The sequence below is a fragment of the Peromyscus leucopus genome, chromosome 12, assembly GCF_004664715.2.
Source record: "Peromyscus leucopus breed LL Stock chromosome 12, UCI_PerLeu_2.1, whole genome shotgun sequence".
NCBI lineage: Eukaryota > Metazoa > Chordata > Mammalia > Rodentia > Cricetidae > Peromyscus > Peromyscus leucopus.
The window spans coordinates 58963793-58977989 of record NC_051073.1 but is presented as its reverse complement, the minus strand read 5'-3'; the positions used below and the strand labels follow the sequence as shown (position 1 = coordinate 58977989).

General features: G+C 40.2%; 1 protein-coding gene across 2 annotated transcripts in view; it reads left to right on the top strand.

Annotated features, from left to right (window-relative positions):
• Positions 1 to 14197, top strand: part of Polq (DNA polymerase theta) — an 81251-nt gene that overhangs the window by 24527 nt on the left and 42527 nt on the right. For both annotated transcript variants that reach the window (XM_028894992.2, XM_037209773.1), the window contains exons 10-15: positions 1600 to 1736; positions 3040 to 3244; positions 3431 to 3573; positions 9731 to 9924; positions 10755 to 10879; positions 12371 to 12614. In XM_028894992.2, coding sequence (XP_028750825.1) covers positions 1600 to 1736; positions 3040 to 3244; positions 3431 to 3573; positions 9731 to 9924; positions 10755 to 10879; positions 12371 to 12614 — 1048 coding nt within the window. The remainder of the gene's footprint in view (positions 1 to 1599; positions 1737 to 3039; positions 3245 to 3430; positions 3574 to 9730; positions 9925 to 10754; positions 10880 to 12370; positions 12615 to 14197) is intronic.

The following is a 14197-nucleotide window of genomic DNA, read 5'->3' as shown; positions in this document are numbered from 1 at the left end:
TTTTATCCTCTCCAGGGTTTTATTTTGGCAGTGATTTTCAGAGAAACATCATCTGTCCTTTCTCTATTCAGAATATTTAGATCTTCCACCATAATGCTGCTTTTTTTTATAACATGAGAAAATTGCACAAGTATACTTCTTTTTCTTAAAAAAAAAAAATCTTGTGTTTCTTTTCTCCTATTATTGGCTCCAGATTTTTCTTAAAAAACAAAAACATGGTTTCTTACTAGTTTTTAATTGTTTACAATGATAATTTGTATTTGCTCAAGTATTTTTCAGATATTTGTGTCCATTTGATTTTCATAGTGATTTAAAGCATTTAGATAGTAAATGTTAGGATTTTTAGGAGCTTTGAATTTTGTCATAATATATAGCTAGTATCTATATTTGCATTTTGCTTTATAGTATTCAAAGTTTCTCTAAAATTACTTAGTTATTTAATGGTGCATCAGCCAGTAGAGGAAGAGGAAAAGCTCTTTTTTCTAGTTCTTTATGTTCTCTAGCTGGGGCCTCATGAATAAGGTGTTAAAAGACAAGTTAAAGTAAGCCTTCATCCAGCAACTGATGGAAACGGATGCAGACCCACAGCCAAATGTTAGGTGGAGCTCCAGGAATTGTTTGGAAGAGAGGGAGGAAGGATTGTAGGAGTCAAAGGGGTCAAGGACACCATAAGAAAACCCACAGAATCAACTACACAAAGCTTATAGGGGCTCACAGGGACTGAACTGACAATCAGGGAGCCTGCATGGGACTGACCTAGGCACTCTGCACATATGTTACAGTTGTGTGGTTTGGTTCTCTTGTGGGGCTCCTAACAGTGGGAGCAGGGGCTGTCCCTAAGGCCTTCGCTGGCTGGGTTCCTCACACTGGGTTCCCTTGCCCAGCCTTAATACAAGGGGGGGGGTGGTGCTTAGTTTTACTGCAGCTTGATATGCCTTGTTTGGTTGATATCCATGCCCTTTTCTGAATAGAAAGAGAGGAGGAGTGGATTGGGGCAGGGTGGGGGAGGCTGGGGGTGGATAGTGGTGGTGGGGACAAAGGGGAGGTTAGGGGAAGGGAATGGGAGGAGAGAGGGGTGGGGAAACTGTGGTTGGTGTGTGTGTGTGTGTATGTGTGTGTGTGTGAGAGAGAGAGAGAGAGAGAGAGAGAGGTTAATAGTGAAAAGGCATATAATCTCTATTCTGTGTTAATGTTTTAATTGTTATGTGCTTGGAGGCTTCAGAGAAAAGGAGTGAGGCCTGCCAAAGCTGTTAGATGCGGGTCTTAAGTTATTTTTAACAAAGGGCATAAAGTGTGGAGAAGCGCTAAGACAAAGGAAAAGCTGTTTTCCTAGGACAACAGTTTATAGAGGACAAGAGTTCTTATGTTTGCTGCTTCTCCAGCCTTCAGCTAAAACGAATCTAGAAGCCGAGTGGCAGTATGGTTTCTGGTAACACTCTGACCGCCTGTCCAGAGTTCAAAACCAGAGCCGTGGCTTTCGGCTCTGTGCCCGAAAGAACCTCCAGCACCTCCTGTATCCTTTCAGTAAGTCAGGACCTGTCTTCAGCAGTGTCTTATGAGAGTGGATTGGAATTTAGAAGATGTGTGGTTTGGTTGTAGGTGAAAGTATCCTAGTTTGTAAGAACTCTGAGAAATCAAAAGGCATTGCTCTGCTTCGAGGGTCTCTGGAGCCTGTGCACAGCTGTCTGCAGAGCCAAGGAGAAGTCACTGCTAGCATGATACGAGCTATTCTGGAGGTAGGAGTCCAAAAAATCACCATTTACTCTTTTATACCTATTGAAAATCAAGTATGCCAAAAATCTGAGGTGTTTTAAGGAAACAGATTATTGCTGGGCCATGGTGGCACATGCCTTTAATCCCAGCTTTAATCCCAGCACTCAAGAGGCAGAGGCAGAGGCAGGTAGATCTCTGAGTTTGAGACTGGCATGGTCTATAGAGCGAGTTCTAGGACAGCCAGAACTACACAGAGAAACCCCGTCTCAAAGAACAACCCCCCCCCCCAAACCAAACAAAAACAAGATTATTATATTTATAGCTTTCCCCAGTGCGGATCTGTTTCTCACATATATTTAAACATAATACAGATATACACAGTTCTTCAGGCTCTGCCAGATAAGCTGATAAATTCTGATACACACACACATACACACACATACACACATACATGTATAAGTTTATATGTACATATGCCTATATATTATTTATGAATATGTAGTTATTTTTGGAGTTTAATATAGCTACTACCATATCAATCTATTTCAAAACAATTAAACAACCAAATGAGATGTAGTTCTTTTTAACTTGTGTGTGTGTGTGTGTGTGTGTGTGTTGTAGGGAATAGAGGAATAGAACTCAGCCTTGTGCATGCTGTGTGTGCACTCTGTTACTGAGCTGTAACTGTGGCTCATCTTTTTTACTTTTTATATATTATTTACTGCATTTTGAGTTTAAAGAAAAGATGACAGCATGAACCATAGTTCTTCTATTCAGATAATATATGTGGACATTAAAATCAAATCAAGTTATAAAAAAATAAGCTCACAGAAGGGCTGGATCTGTGGTGCTGCTCCTTATTCTAGCCTACTGGAGGCTGAGACATGAGCTTCAAAAGTTTGGGGCCAGCCAAGGCAATACACACCAAATATTAACTCCATATTTTTCTTCCCTTCCCATTCTTATTGGGAAGTTGTAAGAGTAGTGTTTCTACATGTCCATGTGTTCTAGAGGAAGGAGCAAAGACTGATTAGACTCTTGGCTGTGAGTCATCACTACCTCCTTTATATGTATAACTAGTTCCCAAAGTTCAGGTGCATTCTTTTTTGTTTACAAGAAAATATTAGATTTACTTTCCCAGAAAATGTTATGTTGTCAGTAGGTATCATCTGTATTTGTAATGTGTGATGACAAAAGATTTAATAAAGCATCATTACATACAGACTGAAGATATCTTAAGAAAATAAAGTCACTTCATTTACTTGATGTCTAGAGGCTCTGCACATCTTAGAAAAATTATGGAACTTTGCAAACATTTTCTCCCAGATAATCGTTGGTGGAGTGGCAAGTACATCACAAGATATGCAGACTTATGCCTCCTGTACATTCTTGGCTGCTGGTGTAAAGGAAGGCAGGCAGGGAATTCGGAGAAATCAAGATGATGTTCAGCTTGGAGCAATTGATGCCTGTGTGACATGGCTGTTGGAAAACGAGTTCATCCAGGTGACAGAGCCCAGTGATGGCGCAGGAGGTAAACACAAGCACTCATGCAAAAATGCTCACTCTTTATATTGTATTCACTTTTTATTGCTCATACATTCTACATGTTCGCTAAGGTTCTGCTTATTGCTTTGATTGGAATTGAGAGGGTTAAGTGTAGTAGAGGAGGCAGTGCTTTGTTTTGTTTTAACCTTTGCTCCTCTATTCCCTGCTCCAGGAAAGGTTTATCAGCCGACACATCTTGGATCAGCTACTCTTTCTTCCTCACTCTCTCCAACTGATACCCTAGACATTTTTGCTGACCTCCAAAGAGCAATGAAAGGCTTTGTTTTAGAGAATGACCTTCATATCGTTTACCTGGTAAGTTCTCTTTAAAGAACAAAACTGTCTATCTCTTATTGACAGGATCTCACTGTGTAGCCAAGGCTAGCCTGGGATGCTTAATCCTCTTGCCTCTAGCTGTGGCCCAGTCTGACCTCAAACTTTGAATCTTCCTGTCGTAGTCTCCTGGCTGCTGGCTTACAGGTGTGCACCAGCATGTACCTCAGCAGCCTACTTTCTTTCAACCTGAAGAACTTTGGTTAGTCTTAAAGACGTATTTGCTAGCAACATTTTCTGGTTGTTTGTCTAGGAATGTCTCTGTTATCTCTTTGGTTTTGATTGAGATGTGTGCTATACCAGGCTTGCAGTGGGATTTTTAAAGTGCCTTCATTACTTTTCCTGTTGCTGTGACAGTACAAAAGAGCTGAAGGAAGGAGGTGTTGATTTGGCCTCCCCATTTGAGGGTGCAGTTCACCATGGAGGGAAGGAATGGAAGGAGGAAAGGCTAGGCTCTTGGTCCCTTTGCATTCATAGTTAGGAAGTAGACAGAGATGAATGCTGGAGCTCAGCTCCCTTTCTCTTTATTCAGTCCATCCACAGTTCAGGTGGGCCTTCCCAACCCAGCTAGTCTAGTCTATATAATCCCTCCCAGGTATGCCCAGTGGCTTGTCCCTATGTGATTTTACATCCTATGATGTTGATGGTATTGACTATCATAGAAAGTGTGTTTACATTAGGTCATCCTCTACAGTTATAATAACCATTAGATAGAGTTTGATATCATATCTTCAGCAAGAACCTAACCAGAAATCAGTTTGTCACTGAAAAGCAGAAGTATACACTTTGATGAGTAAATAAATGAAGGGAGAGAATAATATTGAAATTTCATTAGAATGAGGACATATCAGGAAATGCCTTCAATAAAATACACTCTGTGCAGAGGTTACTTTTTCTCTTTTACAAATAAATAATTCATGGATAATAATAGGCCCAATGTTCTGTGTCTCTTAATATGACTGTGAAGAATCTTAAAGCAGGTCTTATCAGTTACCTGCCATGGCCTTAGCAATACCTCACATATTAAACAGCAGCCATGAGTGTGAGCTCCTGACCCAAACTGTTGAATTCAACTTTTGGCTTCTACACTTAGTAACCATACAACTTCAGATAAGAAAACCCCTGCTCAACTTCACATGCTCACTGCTTTCCTGTTCCCTGGTAACCACTCTTCTACCATATTCTGTCCTCTGCTTCATGGAGGTCATATAGTGCTCTTTAAGTAAGTCAAGAGAAGAATGAGGAAATATACAGTTGTTGTTGTTATTTTCAGTGCTGAGGGTGGAGCCAATGGCTTTGTGCATTCTAGGGAAACACTTCCTCAGAGCTAAATTCTCTAACCTCAGTTATATTACTTTTAATATGTACTCACGAAATCACCTCTATCAGCTTTGTTTTTTAAGGTGTAATCAGAGTATTTCAGTTCTGTCCCTTCACCTTTCTTTCCCTTCTTCCTCCTTGTCTCCCTCCTAGGCTGGCCTGGAACTCACCATGTGGCCCAGTCTGACCTCAAACTTTGAATCTTCCCATCGTAGTCCCTGGCTGCTGGCTTACAGGTGTGCACCAGCATGTACCTCAGCAGCTTACTTTCTTTCAACCTGAAGAACTTTGGTTAGTCTTAAAGACGTATTTGCTAGCAACATTTTCTGGTTGTTTGTCTAGGAATGTCTCTGTTATCTCTTTGGTTTTGATCGATACCTTTCCTTGATTCTTAGTTGACAGCGCTTTTACTCTTCCTCAAGTACTTGGACTATGCCCGTCTCATCACATCCTGTCTCCAGTGTTTCTGGCGAGAAGTTAACTTTTAATATTATTGTGTTTCCATTGTACAAGGTGACTTGTTTTTCTGTTGGTTCTTTCCTTTCTGTTACTGTGATAAACACCAAAGCAACTTGAGAAGGAAAGGGTTAATTTGGCTCACACTCTTAGGTCACAGTCCATCACTGAGGAAGTCTGGGCAGAAACCATGGAGGAATGTTGCTTGCTGAGACAACAAGACAGGCTTGTGTTTTGCTAGTTTTCTTATACAGCTTAGGAATACCTGCCTAGGGATGGTGCTACCCATAGTGGGTTGTTGTCCCCCTGAATTAATTAATAATGAAGATAATCACCCACAGACATGTTTATAGACCAAACTGATAAGAAAAAGCCCAGTGGGGACTTTTTAAAGATGATTTTAGGTTCTGTCAAGTGATAGTTAATGCTAACTAACTAGAACACTATCTTTGCTGCTTTCAAAATTCTCTGTCACTCAGTTTGTGACATTATTATTATGATGCATATTGATGAAGATCCCTACATATTTTCTTACTTGGAGCTTATGAAACCTTTTTGGATACGTAGGCTAATGTTTTCATTGAATTTGGGATACTTGCCACATACCTTTAATCTCATCACTTGAGATGCAGAGGCATCTCTATGAGTCTGAGTCTAGTCTGATCTACGTAGTGAGATCCAGGCCAGTGGAAGCTATGTAGTGAGACCTTTTCTAAAAGCAAAACCAAAACCAAAATAAATAATAAATAATTTTTAAAATAAAAAAAATGGGGATGCTGTCTTAGTTACATTTCTATTGCCATGATAAGACACTATGACCAAGTCAACTTTTAAAAGAAAGGATTTAATCTGGGGCTTATAGTTTCAGAGGGATAGACTTCATATGACCACTCAGTGACACACCTCCTCCAGCAAGGCCACATCTTCTAATCCTTCCCAAATAGTTTCATCAACTGGGGATCAAATATTCATGCATATGATCCTATCAAGGCCATTCTCATTCAAACTACTACATTCTACTCCCTGGTCCCCATAAGCTTGTAGCCAAATCATAAAGCAAAATGCATTCAGTCAAACTTTAAAACTCTCCATAGTCTTTCACAGTTCAAAAGTTCAAAGTCCACAGTCTATTCTGAGATTCAAGGCAATCTCTTATTATAATCTTCTGTAAAATAAAAAAGCAAATTAAATTATTCAAATGTACAATGGCACAGGATATACATTACCATTTCCAAAGGGAGAAATGGGGCATAGTGAGGAAATACTGGATGAAAGCAAGACTGAAGCCAGCATGGCAAGCCTTAAATCCTGTAGGTCTGTGTCTGATTTCAGAGGCTTAGATGGCTTTTCCCTTCCAGCTTCGCTGCTGGTAACACACTTCTCTCTCTTAGGCTAGTTTCACTCTGTGCAGTACTCCTTGGCAGATGTCTCATGGCTTTGGCTCTTCAGTGTGTTGGGGTTTCCAGCATAATTCTGGCTTCACTTTCATTGCTTCATACAATGACCTTTCAGGACTTCCATCCTGGGACTCCCTGTCACACACCAGGCCTCAGACTTTCTTTAACCACAGAGAAAGATTCTACAACCCTATACTCATCTATCCTTCATGACTAAAACCAGAACCATGTGAATGACACCACCAACATGGGGTGAACCTTGGCACCCTTGAAGCACATTTGCAGGAGCTTTCCTTTGTTGTTACTTTTAGGCATAGAAAGTTCCCCAAGTCTCACTTTTTACAAATTGAAAGCTTAGCTGGGTAAGCTAAGGGTACCGCTCCCTTTATTCCATTTTGGAACAGGTCTTTCTTGAATCTCATCTATTATGCCACAAGGCTTGATTCTAACATTAAGTTCCTTGGTGTTCTTTTTTGCTTCAAACTGTACATTCTGTATTTCTTTTTGCCCTGATTGTCCTTTTTCATTGTAGATCCACATAAGAGCGACTACTAATAACTACAGGACAGAGTCAATATTAGGTTGTCTTGAAATCTCCACTGTCAAGGAAATAAATACTTTCAATTCAGCCTCAGATAGATTCTTAGTACAAGGGCAGAAAACAGCCACAATCTTAGCCAAAACATCACAGTAATGTTCTAGAGCTAAGTTGCTGATATTGCTCCACTCGAAACCCTCTTGAGCTGGGCCTCCATAGTCCACATTGCTCTCGTATTCCTGTCTTCAAGTTCTTACTGGGATGGTCTGTTAAGCACTGCTTAGAGTGCTTTCCTAATCCAAAGTCCCAAAGTCTTCCACATTCCCCCAGAAACAGTCTGGTCAGGTCTGTCACACAATACCCCATTCCTGGTGCCAAGCTCTGTCTTAGTTACTTTGCTGTTGTTGTGATGAAACCAAGGCAGCTTTCAAAGAAATTGTTTAAGTAAGGGCTTACTGTTCAAAAGGCTTAGAGTCCACGGTGGTAGAGCAGAGGCTGGCGTCAGGAACAGTTGAGGGTTCACATCTTGATTGGTCTACAAGTTGGAGACAGACAGACAGTCAGAGACAGACAAACAGCGAGAGCACACAAGTGAGCATGTACACTGGGAATGGCATAAGTCTTTTGTTTCTAGCCTATCCCTGGTGACACACCACTTCCAACAAGGCCACACCTGATCCTTCCCAAACAATTTCATTACTGGGTACCAGCTATTGAAACAAATGAGCCTATGGGGGCCATTCTCATTCAAACCACCACAGATGCTTTTAGCCTTAAATTTTTTAAATATTTTTAATTTTCTCCTCCTGGATTCACTGTATGTATGTTTGTACATTTAATTTTTCCCACATTTCTATGAAACTTTCTCATTTTTCCACTCCTTTTTTTTTTTTTGAGATTGAATAATCTCTACCAATGTCTTCATGTTTGTGGGTTTTTATTTTTGTTAAGCCATGTTAAATTTACAGTTGAGCTCTGTAATTTTATTGTGTTTTATGTAGCTCCAGAATTAGCCTTTAATTCCTATTTAATAACATTCTTTTCATTTATGTCCTTTTCTTGCTAAGATGGTGTCATGCTTTATTTTTTTTACCTTTCTCTCAACCTACCTTCATTTCCCTTTTGTCCCTTCTTTTCCCTCCCCTTTTTCTCTCTTGTAGGTGGAGTTTTTCCGTTGGGACAGTGATCAGCTCTATTCTGCCGGCTGCTTCCCAAATAACCACTCAGAGACGTATTATTAATTATAAATGCTCAGCCAATAGCTTAGGCTTGTTACTAACTAGCTCTTATACTTTAACCCATTTCTATTAATCTATGTGTTACTCTGAGGCTTGTGGCTTTTACCTCTTATACATGTCCTGCTTCCTTTCCATCTAGCTGGCAACTCCTCTGACACCACCCTTCTTCTTCCCAGAATTCTCTCTGTCCCAAAAATCCTGTCTAGCCATTGGCCAATCAGCTTTTTATTAACAATGAGAGCAATACATATTTACAGTGTACAAAGATTGTTCCATAGCAGTCTCTTTTCTTCTTTACCTCTGCCCTTCTACCCTCCCATTCCTTCCTTCTTTTCTTCCTAAATGTCTAAATGTCTTTTTTTTTTTAAGCCCAGGCTAGCCTCAAACTTTCAAGGTATACTAGGCTGGCCTGGAATTTACCAGGTTCATCTCAAACTTTGTATCCTGGTGCCTTAGCTACACAAGGGCTGGGATTACAGACATGCACCCTTTTATTTATTTAAGCATTTTTAAATCCTTTTGTACACATTTATAATGTTTTTGTCTTTAAGGTCTTTTCATGTTCTAACATCTGGACACTTAAAGATGTTTCTTTGTTCCCACCTCCACCCCATGCTTCGGACACTTGTCCCTTTTCTTGTTGGTCTCATAGCTTTCTTGTGGAATCCTGGACCTTTTAACAAAAATATCAACTGTGAGTATTGACTCCCCCCAGCCCCCATCTCTTCTTTCCATTTTACTGATCCTTTCTTGGAATTTCATGAAACAGTTAAGATAATGCCTTGAGTCAGACCTACTTAGGTTGAAAATAGCTATGATTAAAGACTTGCATTCCATGAAATCCAGTTTGTATGGTTAACAGTCTCTCCCCTTCTCCTGCCAATCTCTCTGGCTTTCTCTCCTTCTCTGTCTGTGTTTGTTCTATCAATGAGTTTCTTTTGAATTAATATTTCTTTTTTATAAATGAGTTATTATCACAGATGCTTTCTGTATCCTGGGGCCTTTGTCTTTGTTATGAAGTTAATATTTATAATTTTGTTACTTATGTAGTATAAATGGGTTCGTTTGTTTTTGTCCATTGTTAAGGCTTGAACTCATGGCCTTGCATATGCCAGGCAAGTGTTTTACCATTGAGCTCCCACAGCCCATTGTAAAGCAACTACTCAAACTAAAATGATGCTTCTTTTTAGGTTACACCTGTGTTTGAAGATTGGGCTGGTATTGACTGGTATCGATTTTTTTGTTTATGGGAAAAATTGCCAACTTCTATGAAAAGGGTGGCAGAGCTGGTTGGAGTTGAGGAAGGGTTCTTGGCTCGCTGTGTGAAAGGAAAAGTAGTAGCCAGAACTGAGAGACAACATCGACAAATGGCTGTCCATAAAAGGTAATCATACCATGAAAGGCAAGGAGCCTGCAGCATTTAGCAGTGCTGGGCTTATGTTGATATCCAGTTTACCGAGTCTCTCTCATTGTCAACAACAATATAAACATTTTGACTGACTATAGTAAATTTTTTAAATTTCTCTTATTTAATTTACTGATGTTTTAATTTTTCTTGCAACTTGAAATTTAGTCATTATGCCTGCAGGTTTTTAAAGTCAAATATTTAATCACTTCCCTTTCTTGATTTCCATTTGTGGTGATTTCATCTGGAATTGTGCTTTATAGCACCTTTAGAAGTAAGTGCTTTACCACCTGGAAGGTGCTAAAAGATTCACATGGGGAAACTGTGTAGCATGTTGTTTTAAAATACAGTAAAACTATTTAAAGTATAAGATTTACATCTCAGTCAAGTGCAAATTTATAAGGATCTCTGTGCTTGGATTATTTGTGTAAACTTTTTGTTTCAAATAAAATCTGGATTTTATAATTAGATACTATCATTTGACTAAATTTCTATTCATCTTATATTCATGTATCAAATTTTTAAAAGTTTTGTGCCATTCCATTTCTTAAACCAAGTATCATTTCTTGAAGTCAGTTAATAAATTGAAATGTGAGGACTTTTCCTTACACTGATGTTAGTTCTTTGCTGTGGCTAAGGTGTGTAAATGTACTGTGATCTGAGTTTGCCCACCAGCCCTCTTTCTGTTGTCCTCCCAGAGGGGTGAACCCCTGAAGCCTTTTTGGTCTGCAGTTGGTTTGCAGTATGTGGTATACTTTCAGAGTATCTGTGAGTGACCTCTTACAACACTCTTGATGATTTATTTTTAGGTTTTTCACAAGTCTTGTGTTACTGGATTTAATCAGTGAAGTTCCCTTAAAGGAAATTAATCAGAAATATGGATGTAATCGTGGACAGATTCAGTCTTTGCAACAGTCAGCTGCTGTTTATGCAGGTCAGTTAGCCAAAGGGTGTCACGTTTATCTAAGATTCTATCATTTAAGGTTGTTAAGATTCCCTTTCTTTCCCTCTTCCTTCCTTCCTTCCTTCCTCCCTCCCTCCCTCCCCCCCCCCCCCCTCCCTCCCTCCCTCCCTCCCTCCCTTGTGTCCTCATCCGTTGATACACTGGTGCCTCTGGATGCAGTGTACCCTGTAGAGAGCCATCATCAGACGGTCTCACCCTTCTTCCTCTTCTGTTCCTTAGAGACTTGCTGATGGTACATCCTTTCTCTGGCCCCTCCTCTTCAGCCTTTACAAGGAGAAATAGAAAGTTCTCAATGGAATCCCTTTCCTCTTAGTACTGATTAATAATAGGTTTTGAGAAAGAGGCTGTAGATGAAGAGAGATTTGTGGACCTGACCATTCTAAATAACATGCCTTAGGAAACATTCTTAAGTTACACAAACAGGTAGATTCTGGGTCTGCTTTTACGAAAGAATCTTTGTTAGCCCTTAGGAAGGAAACCCGGGACCACTAAAGGGTTTGTGTCTTTCTATGAAAGAGCTTCCTTGTGAATGTGTGTCCATAGGAGGAATACTGTATAGAAGATGTGGGCAGAGGGTAGGATGAAGGGAAGGACTCAAGTGACTGGCGTCAGAGATCAGTGTTCTTACAGAGGGTGATTTCTTCCAGGGCTGTACTTGGCTGTTGTGATCTCTTTATTTCAAGAGGGTGGAGCCTTTCTTTGAAGAAAATAATAACGGGAATCTCACTGTAGTTCTCTCAACACTTGAATTTTTAAATCATTTGTCCAGGAGAGAGTCTTTCACCTGCTTTGTTAGAGTTCTCTTTTCCTTAAGAAAAGAAGAAAAAGGAAAAAACAGAGAGGTAGTGAGAGGAGTGGACTAGAAAGGGAGCTTTTTGTTCTCTTTGTGTATATATGCCGTGCCTCAGTATCCAAATGTTTTTAGAATTAGGAGTCAATGAGATGGGCCTTGAGAGAGGGCTTGTTATGCCAGCCTGAGGTCCAGAGTTCAAATCCCCACACCCTCACACAAAGCTGAGCACAGTAATGAATGTCTGTAATCCCAGTGCTGAAAGACAGCTAATTAGCTTCCTAGCTAATTAGTCCAGTCAGTTGGTGAGACCCTGTCTCAAAGAATGAAGTGGAGAGTGAGAAAGGAAGATGCCTGATATTGATCTCTTGCCTCTAATTGTGCACACATGGGCACACACAGGTAAAATGCATGCACACAGAATAAAACTTGAAAGAATAAATGAGACAATGTCTAATGTTCTTTATGAGCATAACTAGAACTTCTAATATTGTCTGCTCCATTAACTTGGCCCTTGGCCCTGTTAAACCATATGTTCTGCAGAAAAGCAAAGTCAAACCTAATACGTGCACACACACATACATGTATCTACACATACATGTTTGTATATACAGGCATGGAGAATTAGTTAAAAGCAATTTTTAATTCAACAAATCTTCTGACTGCTCTAGGAATGATTACAGTGTTTTCCAACCGTCTGGGCTGGCACAACATGGAACTACTACTTTCCCAGTTTCAGAAGCGGCTTACATTTGGCATCCAGAGGGAGCTGTGCGACCTCATCCGGGTCTCCTTACTGAACGCCCAGAGAGCCAGGTTCCTGTATGCCTCTGGCTTTCTCACTGTAGCAGACCTTGCCAGAGCTGATATTTCGGAGGTGGAGGTGGTTCTGAAGAATGCTCTGCCTTTCAAAAGGTAACAAAGTCTGTGTCTGTCCTAGGTTGTTAGAGGACAGCTCATCAACCTTAGGGCTAGTCTCTGTGTTAGAAATGTGGCAACTTTTTCCTCTTGAGGGTTACTGTTCGTTTTCTGCTTTACACACTATGTGATTGGAAAGGTGTTTGTAAAGTGGTGGGGGTCTGAGTAAGGCACCAGTGTTCTCTCTGCTGTGGTAAGTTTGATTCCCATGACCTCTTCAGGGCTCATGTGTTTGCTCCACTCCTTTAAATGTTCTTCAGAACACTAGACCCTCAGTGCAGTTTGTGAGGAGCATTCCTTCATGTGCATGGCAGAGGAGGGGCTAACAACACATCAGGCTGGACTAGCATATGATCAGAGAATAACTTAATTACTTTCTCTTTGAACACATTCCAAAATGCAAAGATCAGGCAGACTTGCAGCTCTTTACTGTCAATTACTAACAATTTTATTTTGAGGAACATTAAAAATGGATTCTAAATCAGAAGGCCCATCTCATTTCTAGTTCAGTTTCTTCCCTTTGGCTCATGTTAGGCCTGACTTTTGGACTGAAACTTTTAACAAGCATGGGAAAGGATCAGGGAGTGGCCTTTTACAGCCTCTTGGCTTTATATGTCTCGCGTTGATGTGGGATAATGTTTAAATGGGCAGAAAATTGTTTTGAGTGGTATTTGTTTCTGTAGCTGTTAGGTGTTGAATGTTGGCCTGTGTCCACATTGTGGTTCTTTCTCTTGAGGGACACTTTTGTGATGTTTTACGCTCCATGTCCTTTATACTCCATCCTTACTAATGCTGAAAAAATTACAAAGCTTTCTGTGTCCAAAGCAGTGGTATAAGAAGGCTTCCTAGTGATCGTAGTGGTTTGAATAAAAATGGCCCCCATAAGCTCATAAATGCTTAGTTATCAGGGAGTGCACTATTTGAGAAGGATTAGGAGGTGTGGCCTTGTTTGAGTAGCTGTGGCCTTATTCGAGTAGCTGTGGCCTTGTTGGAGGAAGTATGTTCCTGGGGGTGGGCTTTGAGGTTTCAAAAGCTATGCCAGGCCTAGTCTCTCTCTCTCTCTCTCTGCTTACAGATGTAAAGGTCTTAGCTATTGCTCCAGCACCATGTGTGCCACCATGCTCCCCATCATGATGATAATGGACTAAACTTCTAAAACTATAAACAAGCCCCAATTCAATGTTTTCCTTTATAAGAGGTGCTGTGGTCATGGTGTTTCTTCACAGCAATGGAACACTGACTACAACAGTGATATAATGAGCCAGGTTTCTAGTTTCAATCATGACTCTTCTGGGGAGAGAACATCCTCCAGAAGGATACCTCTGAGTTGGTGATGGGTACAAATACTGTAGAGCCTTAGCTGTGGTAGTATCTCATAATTTTTTTTAATCAGTGTTCAGTTGTCAATCTCTATTTAGTATATGGCAATCTTTCTCAACTGTCTTTCTCCTAGTCCCATAGGGTTTAGTGTATGGGTTTGCAGTGCATGATGTTTTTAAGGAATACATGTGGGTTGTAATAGAAATTTACAGCCCTTTTTACTGCATTAGGACATTTCACAGAGTTGTGTTTAAGTAATT